General features: G+C 51.0%; 1 protein-coding gene across 2 annotated transcripts in view; it reads left to right on the top strand.

The window, feature by feature from the left end:
* The first annotated feature begins 3589 nt into the window (after positions 1 to 3589).
* Positions 3590 to 23524, top strand: part of LOC142575239 (transducin-like enhancer protein 4) — a 60125-nt gene continuing 40190 nt past the window's right edge. The window contains exons 1-7 of one of the 2 annotated variants that reach the window (XM_075684419.1): positions 3590 to 4335; positions 17862 to 18026; positions 18120 to 18164; positions 18430 to 18492; positions 18747 to 18821; positions 20996 to 21260; positions 22815 to 22837. In XM_075684419.1, the coding sequence (XP_075540534.1) occupies positions 4291 to 4335; positions 17862 to 18026; positions 18120 to 18164; positions 18430 to 18492; positions 18747 to 18821; positions 20996 to 21260; positions 22815 to 22837 (681 nt within the window). In that variant the 5' untranslated portion in view covers positions 3590 to 4290. The remainder of the gene's footprint in view (positions 4336 to 17861; positions 18027 to 18119; positions 18165 to 18429; positions 18493 to 18746; positions 18822 to 20995; positions 21261 to 22814; positions 22838 to 23524) is intronic. The other variant, XM_075684418.1, reaches the window with a different exon arrangement.

The following is a 23524-nucleotide window of genomic DNA, read 5'->3' as shown; positions in this document are numbered from 1 at the left end:
CGCAACAGTGCCTAGTGGCTTCAAGTCAACGAATGCCCCTTAAGAAAAGACGTGCTGAACTGTGCACGTTTACAAGCTTTTGTAAAAGTTATGATTATCATCTCTATAGGAGGAAATAAGATCACGTTTCTAGCTCATAAGACGGCTTGCACCCTTGCATATGCTTTTTCAACAGCTGTCACACACATTAGGCGCATAAACTTGCGTTAAGTTGCGGTAACTGTTTCTGGACTCGCGAACTGTTCATGAGAGCTATTTCCTTAAGCACTTTTTGTATATCGCTGCGACTTTATTCTTTGCAAAGCCTTTCTCAGCTTTTTATCGCACGTTGAAGCACACGACATCCTTACACGCACTTATCTAAATGTAAGAGCGAGGGAGGGCGGGGGTTGACGCAGAGTTTATTGCTCATCTATAGCAGCGCTTAGACGGGCCGTTATCGGCTGGTTTGTCTGCTACCACAAAAGGAGCCCTAGTACCGAAAATGGGAACGACGTGACCTGCAGTCGACAATACTTCCAGCCGACTTCGCATACTTTCGCCTAAAATGCACGCTGCGCAATCTACAGTCGGCAGTATCTCTGAGCTCATGTCCACTCTACATATTCGAAACTTTGTCTCTCAAGTGCCTATTGCAGTGTAAGGTGGAGTTGGTCGTATACACTGTCGAAGAAAGAGACTTCTCGTGTTCTTTTTCTCTGACATTGCTAACAATTGTTCAGGCAGATGGTGAGAGGCCCTCAAAAGCTCAACGAAGATTGATAACGCAAACAATATTTTACTGGGTATTATTGCCAGGTGCGTTGCTATAGCTGTAGTTAATGCTGCCAAGCCTTGTAGAAAAAGAATTGATTTCTAAACACAAAATAGCGCCCCTGTAAAACATCGAAGGTTTATGCACTATCTGTACAAGTAACAATTGTAATAACAATAAAAATGAAACGCTCATATAACTGCAACTGTCGGCGATCGCTAACTGGCTTTCGGGCCTATCGAGATCGCATTAGGCGTACGAAACTATTACAAATCGCACCCCTCATTGCACGCACATACGCCTTCGCAATAGCTATGGCCACGGAGCGCCAATATATATATAAAAGAAAGAAACCACTACAACCACAACAACAACAAAAAAGCACACACACAAGCGTTTCCGTCTCCTTTCGTTAGCTTTGTATGTTCCTCCTCTTTTGTGCATGTGTGTGGCAAGCTTAACAGGCGTGCCGCGGGCAGAAGCGGAACAAGCCCCTGCCCGCCGTTTCGCGCGCGGGGTGCGGAGAGCGTGGGCGCCGCTCGTCCCCGGTGAACCACCGGGCCGCGGCGGAGCGAGGCGGCGGAACGGCATGATGGGGGGTGGAGGGGTGTAACGTCTTGCTTCATCTCGCGCTCACATTTCTGACCCCCTCGCTGTGTAGCCTCCAACACGACCCCAGCCCCTCACAAGCCGCTGCTGTTTCTTTTGTTCGCGTCGAGGAAAAAGCTCAAACACACAGGAGGGGGAACACTGCGGGCGTCCGCGGCCATTTCGTCGCTGATCCATTACCATCCGCGCAGCCGGCAGTCCCCGCAGCTACAGCCCCACTTCCCCACCCCTTCAACCTCGCACACGATCTCTCCCTGTTCGGAGAGAGGGCTGCAAGCCGCACTGGCTGGCACTGGTGCGCAGCATTCGTACGACTTCCGCCCTTGCGGGAAGAACCGAAAATCTGCGCCCACTCGATGCCAAAGGGGGGGGGGGGGGGGGGTCAATACGGGGATGGGGAACGAGGCCGACGGCGGCGCAGCTTGCTTGCACAGAACGGTAGTATTTATACACTGAGCAAGCGCCCAACCTCTCGGCGCCCCGCCTGCTTGCGTACGCGCGGCGAAAATCAATTCTCAGCACGTGACAGCATTTCCCCCCTCTTTTTTATCACCGAGTGTTACCTTCGTTATGATACTACACGAGCGCTGGCATGGCCCTTCTGGTCTGACGCTGCTGCGTGCTTGGAAAGTGGCCATGCATGGCCTGGGCCTTTAACCCGATTTTGCCGACAACTGCTGCGTCATTGGTACGGTCGGGTTTCAGAGTCGGTTGCAGGGCGCTAACTCAACCACCGCGAAGTATTACAAGACAGTTTCACTGTTTCCTGGTGCTGCCTTGATGTTAAAGCTGCGTTTTGCAGCTGCACGGTTCCTGAAGCACGGCCAATGTGAAGTGGTCTGAGGACCGTTCCATTTAATAAAGCAAACCATTATAACGTCCCGTATGAAAGACTAGCCACGAGGGGAAGGGGTGGATGCACGTAGTACGTGCGCTATTACTAAGTCCCGACTCTCTGCCAGCCAATGATACTTCCTCGGCACCGCTGAACGAGGTCAACAATGATTGGCGGTGTCCACTGGCGCAACCCGGAAGGCTCCGTACCGAAAAGAGCGTCCAATCTCATTAGTTCCTATCAGACCGTGGGTCCCATGCCGGCAAAGTAAGCAATGAAAGCGCGCTTGCGTCGCAGTGAATTCGGTTCGATCGCTCGATGCCCGCATATGAAGTGATCGACGCTAACCTGCGCTTAGGTTCAAATGTGGTCGTGTCCGCAATTTGCGTACTTGGATTTAGCGAGCGCTCATTTTTGCAACACGAGAGCGTATACGTGCCAAAGGCTGGCAAGTAGACTGCTCACTATTTTAGTGATGCTAACAGATGAAGGGAACGAACGTACGCTTGAAATGGCTGGAAACACAAGCTGCAAGGGGAAAAAATTGTGGGCTTTTATGTGCCAAAACCACGATATGATTATGATGCACGCAGCGGCAAGGGAAAAAAGAAATATACTCCAACACATACGCCTGAATTACAGGGGCCGTTTCGCAGACATATGTAAGGTACTTCTTTTGTAGCTTTTTAAGTGCGCGCGCTGTGTGAAGCTATGACAACGACCCAGTCGTCAGTAGAAGAGAGGTCTTCCGCAGGGCCGCCGCATACGAGCAGCGCGGCAAGCGCCGTCGTATGCAGTCACGCAGGTTGAAAACGACGAGAGAGGACGAAAAGAATGAAGAGAGAAGCGAGCGGCTGTTTGCACACGCTGAGAACGGCGATAGAGCGCCGGTGCGACGGCAAGTGCATCGGAGGAGATTCTCGTGGCGGCGGATCTCCACAGACGCCTAAGGCAGCGACAAGCGGCAGCCGTAAGAAAACAAAAATGCCGGGTCGCTCGCCGCTGTGGCGGCGGGAAGAGGGGGCGCGTTTAATTGATCTCGTCCAGGCGCGGGAGAGGAGCGCTCTCGAGTTAAACAGGCGCGGGAACAATTTCACTCCTCAGAAGCAGCAGCGGCAGCCGCAGAACAAAACGCCGCGAAGGAGAGCGAAATAATCAAGAAAGAGGCGGCACGCAGGGGCCGCCCTCTTTCCGCTTTACGAGGGATAAATAAATGCCGTCTGCGTCGCCTCCATAACACGCCACGCGGCTCTGGAAGAAGATAAAAATAAGAGGGGGTCTCTCACTGCGGGGAGGCGCTCCTCCGCGGCGGCGGCGGGAGGGTTCTCGGGGCCAGGTTCTGAACATTTGTTCAACATCAACACTACACGCTCAAGTGCTCATCAAAGGCAACATCAAGCTCTGTATAATTATCTTGCTTGGGGCGCTGATCGGCGGCCTCTCCCTCCTCGCCACCCTCCTCGGTTCGGCCGTCTCGCGCCGCCGCTCTCCGGCGGCAGCGCTGAAATGGAAATCGTATTAGCGCCGCGAGGCGGGCGCTTGGGAGGGCGGAGCGCGTCGGTGACTGCGTGACTTTGACGGCCCGCTGTCAGGCAACGCACTCTCAACGCTGGAAAGCTGCAGGAGGCGGAGCGCGTCGGTGACCGGAGACCCACGTGGGCGCTCCGCCCACACGCTCTGTTCCGCGACCAGGGACTCGGGGATGAGGGGGCCGCGCTTCTCCCAACGTTTTCTCGTGGAAAGCGGCTCTAAAGCGGTGCCAGCGCGGTCGAGCTGACGCCTGGGAACAGTCATGTTTGTTGATTAAGCCAATCTCTGGGCTCCGCAATCGCTCTTCGCCGTTCGGCAGACCGCGCGTTTACGAAAGCCGGCGCGCTCCCAACAACTGCGCCGACTAGGACGACCCGGGAAGTGGTGCCTCGCGGGTGAATCTCCTCAGCTTGTCCGCTGGTGCTTGTGGTGCGTGATGTGTCTTCGTTGGTGTACCAGGTAGTGCAGGATACTAGCCAGTCGGATACGGCCATGACGACGCGCCAGCGGCGGGCATCGTAGCGGCGGCGGGACGCCTCTTCGGATGCGAGGCTGACCCGTCATGTACCCGGCTAGACATCCCGTGAGCTCAGCCATGCCTGTCACGGTGAGTAGTAGTAGTACAACATTCGCAGAGTGCGCTTGCGCGCACGTGACCGCACACCAGGTTGGTTAACATTCGTTGTAGCGCAGACGGGGTAGCAACGCGCGCAGAAATAACTGCGATCGCATCAGCTCGTTGTGTTATGTGCTTTTGTATTCTTCTAGCCTCCGCTACGTGACATGGTCATGCTGCGGCTCCCATTGAAACCCATTTCTCTGCGAGCTGTCAATCAGTTTTCTGGCTTTGTTCTTTTGAGTGTTGTTTGCATCGCTATTCTTGCCTGCGCAATCGTGACGTTGCCGCTAGGAATACGCGTTCTTATTGTTTTGTTTTCGCATTAGCTGTGCAGGCGTCTGGCAAGAAGCCGGGGCAACATCACTGTTGTGTGACCGAAGTAGTTCACTGCTTGCAACGGCCGTTGTTATTTAGGCTTAGGCAACCCGTCTAAAAGTTCTTACTTGCGGTTATCGCCGATAGGTGCCGCCACATGTCAGGCCTGCGCGCAGATTGAACGAAACGTCCTTTCGGCGCTCGAGTTTGATCTGAATGTGCATGTCATGCTCTTTATTTATGCGCTGGCTCTTTTGCCACATCGCGAGTCTCGGTACGCACCGTGCATTCTCGGCGTAACAGCTGCGCTCTCTTTTTTTATTATTCAGAAACCGTGCTCCACTACCACGTAACGCCCACTCTAGACCGCCTGCGTTTTCTTGCATTTCGAATGCAACACGGTTTCTTAGCCTCCAATCGCATAATTTTCTACTTTTCTCGACCGCTACGTAGTAAAGAAATAAAAAGAAAACGACAACACTGTGATCATGGTTTGTGAAATGCCCCGAAATTGAAAGCGATTTAAACTGATAAATCAAGGTTATAAACTTGCTTAAAATTTGCTGTTTATTTTTTTCAGCAGATTGTTGCACATCATGTCCTGATTCTATAACTGTATTACACATTGGGTTTATCTCTTGTATTCACCCGAAATAAATAAAGTTGGCTCTGAAAGAGCAAGGTTCGAGCGTTTAAAGGGATACTAAAGAGAAAAATGATTTCTTTTGCATCAGTAAACTACCTTTCTACGACACCAAAAACACCACTCTTACCACGATAAGACGCTTGGTAAGCCAGCAAAAGCGCAAGAACGAAAGACTGGTGGCGACGCCTCCTTGAGATTCCCGCACCTGGTCGCTGTGACGTCATGGATTTTGATGGCAGCTTCTAGGGCCTACCTAAGCATATAGCGGTACACATTGACTACATTGCGTTCTAAAGGAACCGAATATTAAACATGGCAAGTTTCGGGGACCTTTACTCAGCGAACGCGGCCCAAATGCGAAAACATACTTTGGTATCCCTGACGTCACACTGACATACGGGTGTTGGGGTGTTGGTGCGAAATTCAAATACTGATACTTCGACCTTCATGTTCTCATCTAATAATCAAACTATTATTTTGAAATGACTGCCTGCAGAGTTCTCAAACGATGCTTGATTAGTCTAAACTGATTTATTGTTTTGCTTTAGTGTCCCTTTAAGCATTTAGCATACATATACCTAAATATATCCAGAACCTTACGTCGATTCCGACGGCTAAAATTCGCCTAGTGTGACCTGCCACGGTTCACTTTGGGCGGCAATATAATGGAACGGATGCCAAATGCCCGAGACGCGACGTGCCTAATCGTCACGCTCGTCAACATGAACAGACTTGTCAGTCGGGTGTATGGGACGGGATTATGCACCAGTGTTAACTCCTACTCTCCTTTGCCCTACGTTCAACCATTCTACGCCAAAGTGGTTTCCCTCCATGTTCCTAGTGGTTTCTCTCCATGTTTCTCTGTGTGGGTTGACCCGACGTGACCTACGTTCACCCCCTCTGCGCCAAAGAGTGTTTTCTCTCCGTGTTCCTTTGTATGGGCTGACCCCACGTGTCCTGACAAGGCCCTCTACCAGGCAGCAAAAGAGAATGTGCTTGCCCGGATGGTGGAGGGTATAAGGAGGCCACCGAGCCGCCACACGGAGCCAGATCTTAGCTCTGCCCTTGCGTGCAGGAGCAGGCACGCCGGACGTTTCTATATTCTTTTTTTGTCTTGGAGTGCACTGCCCAGCCGTAATGATGTATTAAGCTTATTTTATTGTTTCTACATGACATCGCCTTCCCTGCTGAACCCTCTCCAATGGTGAACCTGGTTCAAGCTCCAAGCGGACGCTGTTGACGGTCGCCGAAAGCCCCCCCCCCCCCTCCTTGTAACAACTCGTGACAGCCTTACCAGTCCATATAATTTCTATCGCAATAAAAAGAGCTACATACTTCCGCGCGCTTTGCCGGCCATTTTTTTTCTGAATGGCGTTGTCGTACGGCACTCGCTTGATTGGTCGACTCTCGTAGGGGGAAGGCGCTGTCTTTGTTTTCTCTGGTCCCGTCCACCGCCCTACGAGGGCGTAGGACGAACTCGAGTGTGTCATGTGCTCGTCTATTCGATCGCTGGAAATTAATAGTCCTGCGAGCCTGCTCTCATCCCAAGTCGATGTCGCCGATATCGCAGACGTAAAGACGCTCGAAAGTGACGCGTTTTTACAGCTTCCTCGGCGATTTTTACTGCTCGCCTGCTTGAGGGAGGTTCAGTAAGTTCAGACGTCCTTATCCCGCTGTCTTATCAGGCTTACTAGCTCAAAGGACCCTGCAAAGGCCCCTTCGTTTCTTTTTCTTATTTATCTCTCCGAGGAAGCGGTACCAAAACGAATGCATTCTGGCAGCAAAGAGGTAGTAATAAAGAAAATAAGATGGTACATGAACATGCGCGTATATACTTCAAATATCAAAACACGAAGTTCTCAGTACGAAATCCCAAATGTTACGGGGCGTGGAATCTGCGAGTGAAAAAGCTGAATTTCTTCGAAGCCTGGAGGCTGCAATACCGGCAGACATACGCATCCACGCCCTGCGTGCCCGCAGAAGTTCATGTTTGTCGCGAGACCACGCCCCCACGATTTCTTTATTCACGGCACGCTGTCTCCTGCGCTGTGGCATTCGCACGCCGGAGTCTATTGCGCTTACTTCCTTCAGCGTGTTTCTGTGCAACCGATTCATGTCTCATTCGAAAATGACGGCAGCCATGGAGCTGTTTTTGTGAACTGATGATGATATTGAGTGGATTCCCCTTTCAAACGGGGCCTCGGTGGCACGTGCTACCCCATTCCAGCGTACTATTGTAGGTTTTCTTCTTTTTTTTTTCAACTTTATTGTTACAATATACGACACGGCTTTCGTGTGCACGCAGCATGTCTATACGAATTGCTCAAGCAAGAGTTCTACGAAGCAAAAGCTGTTAGCGGCGTTCTCAGTGCAGTGTCATCCAACGCGGCCTCAGTCACGGGTAAAGTTAAATCGACACGGGAATTTTATGCCGTGTAGTACGTACTACAAAGTGTCTACAGGACGCCCGTAGTGGCAATAGAACATACATCGAATGTTTTACCTTCATGTTAGTTTGGGGCAGTTGCCCCTATCGGGGGGGGGGGGGGGGGGTAGATGTTGATTTAATGTCTCTTCTTTTTGTGAATGGAGCGAGGTTGTATTGATAATGGCCCCTTCCCGCAGTGTGGTCGGCGCCTGTATATCCCAACATATACATTGCCTGCCAATTTGTGTTCAATAGGTGCAAGGTACTCCTTGTTTACGAGATACGTGTAGTAACATAGAAGTGCTTAGTCAGGACAAAAACATCACCCTCTAGTAAAGGGACTCTGATCGTGAGAATGATCACGCGCGTGCTATGTTCAGTAGTGCGTTTTTAGCTTGCCGTTATCGTTATACAGTTCCCACATCGGCCAGCTATAAATCTTAGCGCTTGGAAGGGCTTATAGCTACCATGGTCGCAGCTGACATGTGGCGGATATCGTAGCGGGAATGCAGTTCAACGGTATCGGTATGCCAAAACTATCCAATGAACCTGTACGTGTCTGTGATGCCGTCACACAACGCATCTTGTCTTTTACGACCTATTATTCGTACTGAACGGTCCTTGTTGCAGAAGCGAACTAGGTGCGGGTCCGCTGACCTCAAACATCGTTAGTTAATGTAAGGTGAAATGCCTTGCTTGCAGAATGCGTCTCGACTAAAATTGCGTCATAATAATATTATTATTAATGTAAGCGTACATAAACACCACACAAAGAGGAGGGGAGGGGACTAGCAATTGTTTCCTGAAAGGGACACCATGCCCACACGCTTCGAAATATACATGTGTGTTGAAGTTTTACTGGACATGCGGACCGACCTGGCAAACTTCACCTGAGAATGTGGGTGTTCTCGAGATTTGTGTTTTCTCCAGTTCACTTCAGATAAATAGCAGCGTCGAACAATGCACCGTGCTCGATATCAGTGGAGCCCGTTCTCTTTTTTGTGACACATTTCACTTCACAACCATTATCTTCACACCAAGGCGGGCTCTGGAAGGTAGACAATCCAGCTGCTTACATCTTTCTCTCTCTCTCTCTCTCCTCTCATTTCATAAATCTACGTTTACATGAGCGGTGCGTTTGTGAATGAGTTGCGATTGCTCGCGTTTTCGTCATCTCAGCGGTCGGTAGAGTGAATGAGTAAAGGCTTTGACGGATGACCTTGTTACGCAGCCACGAGCCCCTGGGCCCTGGCGACTTCTTCAGCTTTCTTGATGACCTTGCCCTGCAGGTCAGGGTCGGAACTGAGCAACATGGCCTCCCACTGCTCAATATTACTTATTTCGTGATTTGTGTGATTTTCGGCTGGGCACGACCACATAATATGGAACAGATCAGCTTTTTTGCTTACAATGCTTACATGTATTAGGGTATTGGTCCGGGTAGTAGTAGTGATAGGCTACGGGGTCGGGGTAGGTGTTCGTCTGAAGTCCTCTCCAAGCTACTTCTTGTCGCTTGTTAAGCGATTTGTGTGCTGGCGGGTACGCTGCCCTGGCTAACCTATAGTGCTGAGTTATTTACTGGTAACTGACCATGCGACCATGAGTGGTCGGTATAAACCTCGGCGCGTAGATGCGAGGAAAATGAGGCATTCGTGATCGACCTTTGGCTTGCTGCGTAGCGTTTTCTGTCCGCAAGAGATGTCAGCTGAATAGGAAGACTGCCAACGAACCGAGGAGGAGGCGTGCATCCGCTGGCCATAGAATAACGAGGAACTGTGTAGTCCGACGCAAGCTTCGAATTTTACTAAACACGTAGAGAATAGGAGAACACATGTACACTACAACACTGAAATCAACGTATATGACTCCTTGTGTTAGGCGCAGGTTGGGTATAACGTCCAGGAGCTACGTAGTGGTTCATATTCAGTGATATGAACTGCTTGTCTATAATGATGGGGGTAGCACACGCTCACATGTTCGTGTTACATATACGCTAGCCAAACAATTAATCTAATAACTTTTGTCTATGGAGGCTTCGTCCGACCCGTTTATCATCGTCACGACGATAGCAGAGTCGCTTATTCTATAAACAGACTCGCTTATCTTCCGAGCTTGCAAACCGGGCCGACCTATCATCAGCTTCGCCACGCCACTCCTCACAAATACAAACACGGCGTCCTCAGGGCGAACTGGCGGGCATGTCAACGAGTTTCGCTTCCTGCAAAGTTCGTGTTTGCCGTTTAGTAAACGCAAACGTGCAGCGCATGCGCGCACGTAGGATGTGCTCTAGACTGTCACGTCCGCGCAGGACATGCTTTGAACATCTGCCGCACTGAGAGTGCGATCTAAACGCCCGCCTGTCTTAAAAGCGAGACATTGAAAGACCGAAAAAAAAAAAAGATATGGAAAGAAAAATCTGGTGAGGGCGGGAGGCTCCACGCTTTTATTGCGCTTCGCGGAGTGGCGCTCTCCTTTGTTGCTGAATCGACTCTCGGAGCAGGTGACAAGAGCCATGCCGCTCACCTGCCGTATTCACTGGGGTTCGTGCACTCGGCCTCCTACCGACGGTTGTCGCCATGTCAAAACGCGCGGATATTACTACGTTTCTATGTTCCATGGTCTTAGCAGTGAGATCAGAGCGCTTTCTTCGCAAAAGGCATCAAGTTTTAACCCGTACGCGCCGGTACGAAATAGACTTTTTTTATTTTCTAACCTAGAAAAACGGCACATTTCGCTGTGGTCGCTACTGGCATTTATCATGCATTGTGTATGCATTTATTTTGACCCACTACGCCACTGTAATGGTTTGTTTTGTGATCATATTGCGTAACTTGATCTGTGTTTACATTGCTTGAAAGTGAACAAGTCATACCCGACTTTAAACTCTGTATTTTGTAGTGCAGACACGAAGCTTTAAAAAAAATGTAATAGGTAAAGGTCACGCGACCGACCTGCACAATAAGGGTGCCAACTTTTTATTTGAAGCGGCGAACAACAACAACAACAACAACAACAAAAATGTACAAGATTCCTGTGGGCATCAGAATATCTTCCTGGGGCGGTGGTTGTCGGACCTATTTTTAACGCTGCTTGAGCGTCGGATTTATATATCGCGTCCCAACAGCGTTCGCAGAAGTTTAATAGGAAGAACGTCTCAACGATGCTGCCGCACCGCGCAACGCGAGTTCGGCAAAATTATCGGAGGACGCTTGACGATTCCGTTCCACACTTTGGACTGGTAGTTACGAAGTGGCGCGCGAGGCCAAACAGTTTTGGAATGCTAGCGTAGCGCAAACAAGGGCCACACGCTAAGGACAGATGAACACACAGAGAAGGCGCTAACTTCTGAACAAGGGCCGTATATGTGTGTCCTCGTTTTGTTTGCGCCAAGATGGCGTATACCAACGAGGCCGCATGGCAAAACAGGCGACGTCATGACGCGGATGGCGTTGGGGACCCGTGCATTGCTCGATCGTGTTTCTCAGACGTCACCTGGTGACTTTTAATAGAGCAGAGAAACGGCGGACGTGACGTCACGTCCACCCGGCGGCTGCCTGAGGCACTGAAGACGATTGTCAGTATAGAGGTGGCTCACACCGCATGTACGTGCACGTGAGGCCGAAACCGCGCTTTGTATATGTGCTGTAAATGTGGCCTACGTAAGAAATGCGTTTCGTGCTGTTCGGTTTCGCTAGCGCTGGCCGGTCGCGGTGATGTAGGCGATGGCGGTCGCAGGTGAATCGGGGGTGCTCTTGTGAACCTGTTCTCATATTCCGTCATACTGTCAAATTGGTCATCTTCTCAGTTGTGATTGGCCTACAGATTGGCAACTCCCTCCCTGATTGGCTAAAAAAATTCAACGTGGCGGAATTCGGGAACATGACGCAATTTGGCTATGTGTCATTGCAATGCATAGAATTGCACACCGGCTGCACGCGTTCGTGCATTGCAGCCAGCGGAATTCGGTACATAGGGTGCCTCGATGTAGGAGAACATCGAGGCACCAGCCATCATATAGAAGCGCAGCCTCGAACAATATTATCCGAGTACGAAGGCAAAAAGAGGTGTGGCTCTTCGACACAAATGAAAACTGGTCAGCTGTAATCCCGTCTAAGAATCGAGTAGTTCTTGCCGAGCACAAAAGCTCTCACAATGACAGAGACGCGGCGCACGTTAGCCGGCTATCTATATGTGTTGCCCCAAGCGGAGATATCGCAGCGACGCTTGGCCTGTAACAAGGGGGAGGGGGTGCGTATATCAGCGGGAATCTTTGCTCTAGATATTACAAGGATATGTGTTTTATGATAACGGGACATATCCTGCCTTTCATATTGCAACTAGGCCTATCAAGCAAGGGAGGAGGTGGTAGCGCGTCTTTTGCTTGCAACAGGTGCGGATCGAAGACAACGGAAAATGCTGCCACTGGGCGTCTGCGGCATAGCTTTCCCTGTCTCCACTTTTTTTTTTTTCTTATCTCGCGTCCTTTTTCTGTCTAGCTCCTGTCCATTCGGCTAATTATCTCTGCGCCGAGAAGCGGCTTTGCCATTTGCGCCGTAAAAGCACGCATGCAGACAGGCGCGCTTGTAGCCTTTACTTTTGAGAAGTGGGGTGTATACAGCACGGTGCACTTATCACATTGCCTTCGGTCATTTAGATCGAGATCCCAGTTTCTTGGTGCTGACTTTGGCGACTTTAGTTCTTGTGCTGCAGTAAGTGTGTGAGGCTATTTCGCGAGTAGACGTCTTTGAGCTCAGCTTATGTGAATCCGTCTCGTCAGTGTGTCATGTTTTGTTACCTAATAGCGACAGTAGCAGTCTTCATTGCACGCAGCTCGCTGCCTACCATCGCGGTGCCTCGCCTATGGATGGCGACGCGTATGAGGAGCGGCAAGGGCGAGCAGCCAGCAATGAAATGGCGAGCTTGTGACGGACACCGGCGACCACTACCTTCATTGAATTACTGGCTCATTGCAAGTTACGAAAGAGAGAGAGGGAAAGCATTTGACGCTGCTTGAATGACGCTGGATGACCTCCGTTTTTTTTTTTTTTAATGCAGTCGGCAATTGAGAATAGTGCGCACTTGGCCAATTTTCTCTCTCGGGGACAAAACCTTGTCGCTTTGTCATAACCGATGCTTAGGGGAATCGGGCAACTGAGGCGTAAGAACGTGTGAAGGAGACTGCGGCAACACAAGGTGTGCAGCGAAGGGCTAAAGGCGGGCTTCCGCTGAGCGCAAGACGTAAGCAAGACGGGACCGGTAATGAATTGACTTCTTAGTCCGCGTTCCTTACAACCTTATTCTGCGGATCCACAAGTCACCGCACACTGACATAAGCTGTTAATAAAAAAAGAGTCGTAACCCAGCCAAGGCCGCAGGGGTCATTGTAATGTGCAATTGCACTCCTGTGACTGACTGTGCACGTGCCCGCAGAGCGCGACACGGCAGAACAGACGGACTCAATTCCTGATAGCAGTCAAAGCTGTGCTACGCGACACGAAAGACGGGCCTGAGCAAGTGACTGCAACACTTTCGTGCGCGCTGTCGCTTCTCCCTGTGAACATTGCGCGCGGTAAACTTGTCTCGGGTTTGATACTGTGGCTCCCCCGCACGTCGATGCCGTTCTTTGGAAGAGCGGTGCTCGCGAAGCAGGCGGGCGTGCGTGTCGACGGCCTCGAGCCGCGTATGTCTTTTCTGCATAAGCGCTCCCTCCTCCTCCCTTCTTGCGGTGCGCCCCGTCTTGTTCGCAGCGAATACACGCACACAAACACACGCGCTCTCTTCTGAAGCGCGCCTTCAGATCGTCGCCTGCTTGGCCGCTTTTTCTCCTCGCCTCCTCGTTTGCGAGCACTCGCCGCGCGCTGCTCGGCTGACGTGAGCCGCCGTCGCTGCTGTTGCGATGATGTAGCGCGCTTTTCGAGGTCGACACGCTGATGGGTCGTCGGCGCTCGCTGCGCGCGGGGAGCGGCGCCGCTCCGCTGGCCGACACCTCAATCGGCCCGGTGCGCGCGGCCGTCGCCGAACGTGGCCTCCCGCGGTGTGTCAACTCTGTCGCAGTTGTGTTCTCCGTGCGTTACTCCTTTTCGGTGCAGGGAGCGAACGTGCACCGAAGGAAGGTAGACTCTGCGGCTCTGCTTCTCAGGCGGCGGCTTGAGCTGCTGTCTCTGTTATGTCGAGATGCTATATACTAGGCAGTGGGTGTTCACTATTGGCAACCTCGTATCAAGGCAGACAACCGTACATTCGTCTAAAAGCTCGCAGTTAGTATTCACCCCTACGTCTTTCAGCACACGTTTGTTGGTTCTGCCCGCTTGTCCCAATTCCGTGTCAGCGAAGTCGGTTTACATTTTATTGCCTTGCTATAATTTCATCGTTTCGCAAACCACGCACAGTAATAAGGTGAGTTGGTGAGAAAATTTAATCTGCGCTGGTCCTTCAGTAACAATGCAGGTAGATATGTAGTCAGAGCCGTATGAGCCGTCAGAGTTTGTGTACGCTGCATTATACGGTAACGAGTGGGGTGCCGGCTCCGGTATTTCTATAGAGAATTTTAGTCTGTCCAGTATTCCGGCAAGCGCGGGCGGTTTGCCGGATAAGCGGGGGCGTAAACACGAGCGGCCAGATAGATTGGTGGCACCAGCTGATGGTGCAAAGCTGAACCACACAAACACAGAGCCAATTACTATATTATGCTTAGCTGCTGGTGTAAATTTTCGACAGCGGCGTCATCGTGTTCGCAATTACGCCGCTGGCGTAAATTTGCACCAGAAGCGAAGCAGGATATAGTAGGTTACTGAAATTAAGCACTGTGTCTGTCTGGTTGAAGTCTATGCCACCAGGCGGCTGCACCGCTCCGGCCGCTCATGCTTACGCCCCCGCACATCCGGCAACCCGCCCAAACCACACCTGCTTGCCGGAATAGCGGACAAGAATAGCGGACAAGACAAGATGACCTAGGGGTGACGAAAGTGACTGACGTCACATCAGACATGGCACCATGCCTGCCTATACGAGCATGGGATAGATTTCCGTGTTCACTCGTTTTACTGAACAAGTACTCATATTGCTCATACTCGTATACTCATAAATACTTTGTTTTGTGCTAAACAAAGTATTTATGGATCCGCACCAATCAGCCCGCCAACGCATTGTGCTGAACTATCGTATACTCATATTAGAGACTTTTAGCATGTCAGCTGTTCCGGCAAACGGGGGTGGTTTGGGCGGATTGCCGGATGTGCGGGGGCGTAAACATGAGCGGCCGGAGTGGTGCAGCCGCCTGGTGGCGTTGAGTTCAACCAGACAGACCCACGTTTTCCGCTATGCTATATGTATTGCTGGTTTTTCACAAGCGGCACCGCTATATTTCGTTTCTTTTGCGTAATGGGCAGTGGGTAGAGTTCAGTGCACTTTCCAGTCTTCAGCTGCAACTATCCTTCGCTGTATCTGTCGGATCTCGAACACTGAATTAATTAATGGTTGTTAAATATTGATCAGAAGCGGATGTCTTGCTTGATTCGTCAGCGCCGTCAGGAGCGGCGTGTTGTGCTTTTCATCGCCTAAGGCTGGTTTTTTTTATGCTTGTAGCACAGCTCAGAACGAGCGAAAGGGAAGGTGGCAGGGGTAATGAAAAGGAACGGAGAACAGGGTAGCGCTCACCCTGTGTTCTCCGTTCCTTTTCATTACCCCTGCCACCTTCCTTTTTGCTCGTTCTGAGCTGCACTACAAGCCTAAAAAAGTCATGGCATACCAACTCGCCCTAACTGCTGCGCCTAAGGTTCGTTCTCGTGCATAATTGCCCAACGAATAGGCGCGCATTCTGTTAAGGACGCGTTATAGTGCGGACTAGGAGTTGTCTAGGGAACATTTAAGAATGCGTTCTTAAATTCGTTATTAAATGTTCGTGCAAGCCGCCCCAGGTTGTAGCAGAAATCGTTGCGTTCGCTTGGCCGTGTGCCCAGGCGTTTCCTCGAATGCGATTCTCAGGCGTTACCTTTATCTATACAGCTCGTGTATCTCGAGCTTGCGGCCGATATTATCGCTATACATTGCTGTGCTTTCGCTTCCACACTGTCCGTCGCCTTTTGATTTGTCGGCGGTTTTCCTGGTCCCATTATTCGTGCACAATGCTGGCACGAGCGCTTTCCCTTGTCTTCGAAGCTCTCGTGCATCATCGTCGCTAGGTTTCGCGAATATTTTAAGGCGAAACTCTGAAGTGGCTCATGGGTCGAAAAATCCGATGTCCGGCATTATCGACAAATTGACCGTCCGCCGTTGTGGCACCAATTTTGATGGTAGTCGAACCGAACCCGCGACCACTGGCAGGAGTCTAACCAACAAACATTGGCGGGGGCCGAACCCTCGACAACTGGCGGAAGTCTAACCCACGACCATGATGGTAGTCGAACCCGCGACCACTGATGAGTCTAACCCACGACCACTGGCGGAAGTCGAACCCGCGACCACTGATGATAGTCTAACCCACGACCACTGGCGGAAGTCGAACCCGCGACCACTGATGATAGTCGAACCCATGACCATTGAAGGTAGTCGAACCCACGACCATTGGCGGGAGTCTAACCCAATACCATTGGCGGAAGCCGAACCCACGACCACTGATGACGGTCGAATGCATGACTATTGGCGGAACTCGAACCCACGACCACTGATGACGGTCGAACGCATGACTATTGGCGGAACTCGAACCCGCGACCATTGGCGGGGGTCGAATCCTCGACAACTGGTGGTTGGCGACCCCACGTCCACTGATGGGGCGAACCTTCGACCTTTGGCGGAAGTCTAATCCAGTACCATTGGCAGAAGAGGAACCCGCGACCACTGATGATAGTCGAACCCACGACCATTGGCGGAAGTCAAACCCACGACCATTGGCGGAAGTTGAACCCATGACCATTGGTGGAAGTCGAACCCACGGCCATTGATGGCAGTGGAACCCACGACCTTTGGTGGCAGTCGAACCCATGGCCATTGGCAGGAGTCTAAGCCACGACCATTGGCGGGGGTCGAATCCTCGACAACCGGTTGGAAGCAAGCCCACGTCCATTGGTGGGGTCGAACCCTCGACCTTTGGCGGGAGTCTAACCCAATACTGTTGGCGGGAGTCTAACCCAATACTGTTGGCGGGAGTCGAACCCTCGACCACCGATGGTCGTTGAACCCTCGACCTTCGGCGGGAATCGAACCCTTTACCATTGGTGGTAGTAGAGCTCATGACCTTTTGTGGGAGTCGAACCTTCAGTTTTGGTGGGATCAAAATTCAGTGCACCAAAATCGATGGTCGAACCTACGACCGGTGGTGTTCATTAAGGCACAGTTAATTAGGATATAGTTAAGTCACTCGAACCCGCGACATTTGGCTGGAGAAAACAATAGGAAGTAACAACGCATTCGAATGAGAATGTCAAGTAATTTAATTAATGTCTCGTGAGCCGCAGGCTTTCGCCTTCATCCTCTTTAGCGAAGGTTAAAGTGACTCAACTTTTTTTGCCGTTCCTGCGCACAACATTGCAGACGCACTCGCGCACGCTTTACAATTTACCCTTTCATATGTATACGGATTCGTGCCGTGAGTCAGACATATGTCTGTGCGATCAGAAAAATTGAATTATGTTTGTCGTATAAGGAATTGAGCTGTGACATCGCGCCAAAGCAGAATCGAATAGGCCTAATGAAAACAACCCTTAAAGGAACAGGTTGCGAGCAGGCTGAATACATAGCGGACACAGTCATGGCTACGCTATAGTTTCGTGATACGGTACTAGAGCGCACGGAAGCCCTCTACATTTCAGCTTCCACATGTTTCATCACAGTAGTCGGAAGGTCTGCGATATCCAAATGACGGGACATAATATGGGGGGCGCGGCCTAGAGAACGCTCATTCTGCGTTTTTATGCCTGGAAACGTTCGAAAAAGCGGTTTCTGACCTATATTTTTCCACTCGCGCGCACGTCACAGAGGCTGGAGAATCGGAATCGTTACCGAGGAGCACCCCCTTTTCGCTTTACACGTGCCTAGCTTCGTGCTTCGACTTTCGTTGCCACTCGCCCTGCATGTGCCCTGTACTGCTGTTGGCGCGCCACTGTAACGAATCCTTTTCTCGTTGTCCAGGGTCCTCCGCCACAGGCGGGCCAGCAGTTCAAGTTCACTGTGACCGAGTCGTGCGACCGCATCAAGGAGGAGTTCAGCTTCCTCCAGGCTCAGTACCACAGCCTCAAGCTCGAGTGCGAGAAGTTGGCCGGCGAAAAGACTGAGATGCAGAGGCACTATGTCATGGTGAGTACCATGATGTAGTACTGCCGCCGCCGTGCTCACGGCCGTGGCGCTGGCAGTGCATCACTGCTGATGCTTGTTCTCTTTGCCTCGCAGTACTACGAAATGTCTTACGGTCTCAACGTGGAGATGCACAAGCAGGTGAGTCTGCAGTGAGGTCGCCGTTAGCGGACGAAAACTTTTTTCTCGTCGCATTTTGGCATCCGATGTTCGCGGATCGCGCTTGCCGACGTGATGAATCTTGTAGGCCGACTGTCGTGCATCTTGGGCGGTTCTCGCAAACTGCCTGCGTTTGCTGCACTATGTCGGGAACAGCTCAAAATGAACTGGCGCATGAATCCTTCTGTTCATGTTTGACCTTTACACAAGTCAGATTAGCGGATATATACGTTTTCTTTTTTTCCAGACTGAGATTGCCAAGAGGTTGAACGCCATCATCGCTCAGATCCTGCCTTTCCTGTCGCAAGAGGTACGTTGCCTAACTGCCCCTGTGCAAATTGTGTGTTCGCATTAGCATCGTTCGATAGTGGACGCATGCACTTTGCTTAGTTTTGCCCATTGTTTGTGCACTCGTATGCTATATCTGGCAATCGGTAACGCTGCGACAGTTGAATAACACGTTTGTACCGATGTTTGTCAGGCTTTCGGGCGATGATTGCTTACCGGACCTCGCAGACTGTCCCACTGTCGCTGACTTACCATTTGCTTTCGTCTGCAACGCAGCACCAACAACAAGTGGCGGCAGCTGTGGAACGTGCCAAGCAAGTCACGATGACCGAACTCAACGCCATTATCGGGGTATGTACTTCTTAAGGCCGCAAACTTTTGCGATATTGACCTTGAAGTTTACCGCTAACGACGTCCGCCTAAGCTTTTAGGTACTTTATACATTACCTTGTGGGATGTTCTTTTTTTTTTTTTTAAAGCGATGCTTTCTTTGCCTCATCTTTCGACTTTCCCACTGCTGCTGCTGCTGTGGGCTGCTGTCGCGGACAGCGCGTCGGGGGGTGGTTCAGAGCGTGTATATATATGACAGCGCGAGTAAGAGAGAAAAGGCGACGGGAGAAACTCGTTTTCACCCCACCACGTCGAATGGGCACAGTGCCCTCGGGAGCACCTTGGCCATCGCCACCATAGCCGCTTGACAGCTGTAATTATCTGTGACTCCCCTCAGAAGTATTGCAGAAACTGCAGCGCGTTCCTTTCTACTAACGTGCGAAGCCAGATGGGACGCAGATAGAACTGTAGAGAGAAGTAGAGGGGGAAACGGCAGTTCCAATATAAGAGAGGGGGAGGTGACGTGAGAAGACAAGGAAACCCCAATACTATACGACAGCGGTTGCGGGGAAACAGGATAAGCTTAAATTCAAGATACGGTACAGTTCATTGCTGCTATTTCTGAAGGATAAACGCCATGCAAATATGTCAAGCGGGCAACTTACGCAGGGCGTGCAGAAGCAGAGCCGCATTAATTAAAGCGCACCTCAGGCTCCAGAATACACTACGGAAGCGGTCGACCGTCAAATCAACACCTCTGTGGCCGCCGCGTTAGCTTTGCGGCTATGGCATTGCTCGAGGTCGTGTATTTGATCCCAATCGCGGCAGCCACATTTCGACGGGGGCGAAATGGAAAACGCGCGCGCACTTAGATTTTGGGACACGTTAAAGAACATCACGGTGTCAAAATTAATCTAGAGTCCGTCACTACGGCTTGCCTCATAATCCGAGTGTGGTTTTGGGACGTACAGCCCCATAATCCAATTGAAGTTTAATACTTCTGCCACAATGCAATGTGCCATGTGAGGAAATGACAACGCTCAACCCTCTCAGAAGTTATAAAATATGGCGCACTACAACGCCTTAAGCAAACACCTCTCCCTGTGTGTTCTGTGTACTACGCAGACAAACAGCAATGGTGCACGCAAGGTAACGTTTAACATCAACTCACCACTCTCGTGTTAGCCTAAACGTTGAAGAAATTAAGCTTTAGCCGTCAACATCACCACTAATTATATTCAACCAAAGCATCCATCATGGAAAGCTTCGCTTACGTCGATTCCTACAGTGCGTGGGATCTGCATAATTTTTCCTTCACATCATTATACCAACGTATTAGCCCTTCCACTGTATAACATCGGCGCCGACGGCGCTAAAGCTACCGCAAAACAGTGAGGATTATTTTTCGCTTATGAAAATAAGCTTTTAAACAAGTACGGTTTCTCTAGTGTAAGAACTGTTGTCAGCGGTGGTCGTTGCCGTGAAGCGCCAAAGCGGTGTGGTTAGAGCCCGACGTCAGTATCGCCGGTCAGTCTCATTCGTCGTTGAAGTCTTATCCAGATTGCACATCTCCTGGTGTCTTGCTTAACTACCAACTGGAGCAGTCGCTCGTCGATGTCTGGAAGGTTTGCGCCAAAAATGACTAAATATCGCTGCGGCAAATGCGGTGGCAGCCGCTCATGCGCTTGCATACACCTCGGCGGTCCAGTATCGTTGGGGCTTCTTATCCTTTTATTCGGCGCATAAGGGTAATACACAATGCCAGCAGCCACAAAAGCACAAATGCCTGTATCTGGGACTACGCAGTCCGTACTTTCATGTTATACACATTTCACTCTATCATCCGTTTACACAATATACCATAGTCACACATTGCATACTGAGAAAAAAAAATTGTCCGCTCTGACACGTTCTCCCATAAGAGTTTCATTGTCTCCAATAATTATGCATTCATGAATTTCGTTTACCGAGGAAAAGCCTACTCGTACTGCCGGTCACCACCTTGCTGTCAGTTATTATTAATTCACAATAGGCGCTAGGAGAAAGGAAACGTAGTCGGGTACACCAATAGGATCAGCTGGGGCGAGTGACCAGTCATTTCGCGAGTATTGGGTGTGCGCAAATGACTTCTTGCTGAGGTAGGTTGATGAGCTTCTGCTTCTTGCCGAGTCGAGCCCTCGCTTGTCTTGCTGCAGCACCAGATGCAGGCACAGCAGATGCCCGCCCCTCCGCTGCCGATGCTGTCCCACGCGGCCATGGCCGGCCTGCAGCCGCCGGGAGGGGGCCTGCCTCCCAGCACGGCGGCGGGGCTGCTGGCGCTGTCGTCGCTGGCCGCACCGCCGCCGCCCACGCACCTGGCCGCCGCGGCCGCTGCCCTCAAGGACCACCGGGCCGCAGCCGCCGCGGCTGCGGCAGCCGCAGCCGCCGCTGCCGCCTCGGACGACAAGCGGTCCGCCTCCGGTGAGTGTCCGCTACGTTGCTCACCACGTCAACGTTAGCCGCATGCTGGCCTAGCCAGATGGCTGTCAAATGAGCCTGGAATGTAGGTGAACGTGGCGGTGAGATTATGTGAGTGCCGTGCGCATAAATTGAAGGTAGCAGGTGCTTCGCAAGCTGCCCTTCCTGGCGGCCAAGGACTCAAAGGTCACATGCGCCGCCCATGGCCAGAGCTGCCGCTGGAGTTCTTGTAGTTCTTGCAGTGCGAAGTATGATCCACCCGTTCTTTATTATTACACTGTGTTTCGTTAGTGCTGGGGTGCACTGCAACCTGGAACCAGACTACGAGCGCGCAGTGGCCATTTTGGTATTAGAGGTACGGTATGTTAGTACTGAGGAAACAGCGCGGACTAAACTAGCAAGAAAAACGAAGTACACGAGATAATGCTGCCGAACACTTCGTGTCCGTCAGCTCTGTAGTGAGACGCGGTCACGCTTGTCTGCAGCAGTCGAGCAGCCGTTCTGCGATGGCACGTGCGATGCCTGGCTGTAGCTGCTAAATTCGAGATCTGTTGTGGTGACGAGCGCCGCGAGCAGTTACGCAGGACCTTTCAATGCGCGATTCTACATCTCATTTCATCTATTTGCTCTTATGCCTTTCGGTGTCGCGGTGATGAGCAATCTAATGCATTCACGTAGAGAACTGCGGCTAGGAAAGTACCATAAACCACTGAACAAAAGCTGCTGCGCGCGAGCTGCAGACCTTGCAGGTTTGCCAAGAGCGTAGCGCCCCACTTACCCGCCTTTCAAATATACAAAAATTCTTGGCTTGCCGTAACGTATATGGCCGCAGTTGCTTTTCGCGAGCACGTTGACACCACTGTTTGCTAAATCACGGCCGGACTGAACGCGCGTGCTTCAATCCTGCCGTGGCCAATCTATATCGTAACGATAGCGGCTACCGCAAGGAGTGCTACGAGTGTCGGCCAGTTCTAGCCCACGATCTCTCCCTTGCATTGATGTGAAGAGTAGTACTCTGCTGGCGAAAGCAATTCTTGTATCAGCTACTCTCGTGCCACATATCAATTTCTCGAAATTATGCATAATTTGCTCTCGGGTAACTTGGTTGACGGCTGTCGAGCTTCGTAACAAAGCGATTTTAACGATTTTACAGATGCAGTCGGACTTCTTGTAGCAAATGTCTGCACGATAGGCAAGGCGCGGGAAGCCCACTTTTTTTTTTTCTTTCAGTCCATGTATTGACCCATTTAGTGCTGACCATTGTACAACGTCGCTGATCTCCCAAAGGACATGGTAACAAGATCATTAGATATGATGGCAATATTCGCGGTGGTGTCACCCCCGGGCTGATCGATTTTTGGATCCCAGCTGTGCTGAATCGATGCGACTCGCGCTCTTTCCATACTTCATTATTTCCCTTTTGAGCGCTTGCTCGCGTCGCAGTATTTCAAAGCGTTATATTATATTGACTTCTTTCTTTTCCCTTTCATTCCTTTCCTGCCTCTTTCGCGCGGCGCTAAACACGCTTGGCCCTGGCTGCCTTGGTGACTGGTGCAGTTCACAGCAGCGAAGAGCGGCATGTAAGTTTTGCATTACACATCATGACCTCCCCCGCGCATGTACGCGGAACCATGTTGACAGCGCTTTTGTAGTAGCGGGTACACGGGTGTCGTATTGAATGTATGGTAGGGGCATTGCATCGCATGGTTTATATATGGATTACACGGAGGAAAGAGTTGTATGGTTCTGGAAGTAATTTTACTAGTGCTTGTGAAGTGTTTTCGCAGACGTCGTCTTCGTGACGTGGACGCTCCATTCCGCAGCCTTTGGCAGCTTCGTGTCAACAATTCGCGTTTACGTAGCTACGACAGCGTCAAAGTGAAACTGGTTTGCTTTACTATAGATTCGTTTATAGATTCATTTACATGATCTCGACGCGAGCGAGTCGAGATCATTTAGAGGCATTTAATGCTGGTTGACTCCCCAATCGCATTAGCGGGTTGGGGAGTCAACCCACCCGTTGCAAGTGGACTGACCGAACTCGCCTTAGCCCGACACGCTAGCGTTTACATGAACCCGACGACCGGATTTCGGCAGCCGATTCGACCCGACCTGACGTTATTGTGAGCGTGGAAGCATATATTATGGAGTATTGTAGGGTCTCCGATCGTGAAATTCGGTGGCTTCTGCTAGAGGTGCTCACGACAGAGCTCCACGCTCGCCATGCGCCGCTCGCGTTTCATTCCCCCACGCTCGTAACGTTCCTA

This window comes from Dermacentor variabilis, chromosome 3 (genome assembly GCF_050947875.1).
Source record: "Dermacentor variabilis isolate Ectoservices chromosome 3, ASM5094787v1, whole genome shotgun sequence".
NCBI lineage: Eukaryota > Metazoa > Arthropoda > Arachnida > Ixodida > Ixodidae > Dermacentor > Dermacentor variabilis.
Note: the sequence above shows the minus strand (reverse complement) of the source record. Positions and strands in the feature narration are given on the sequence as shown.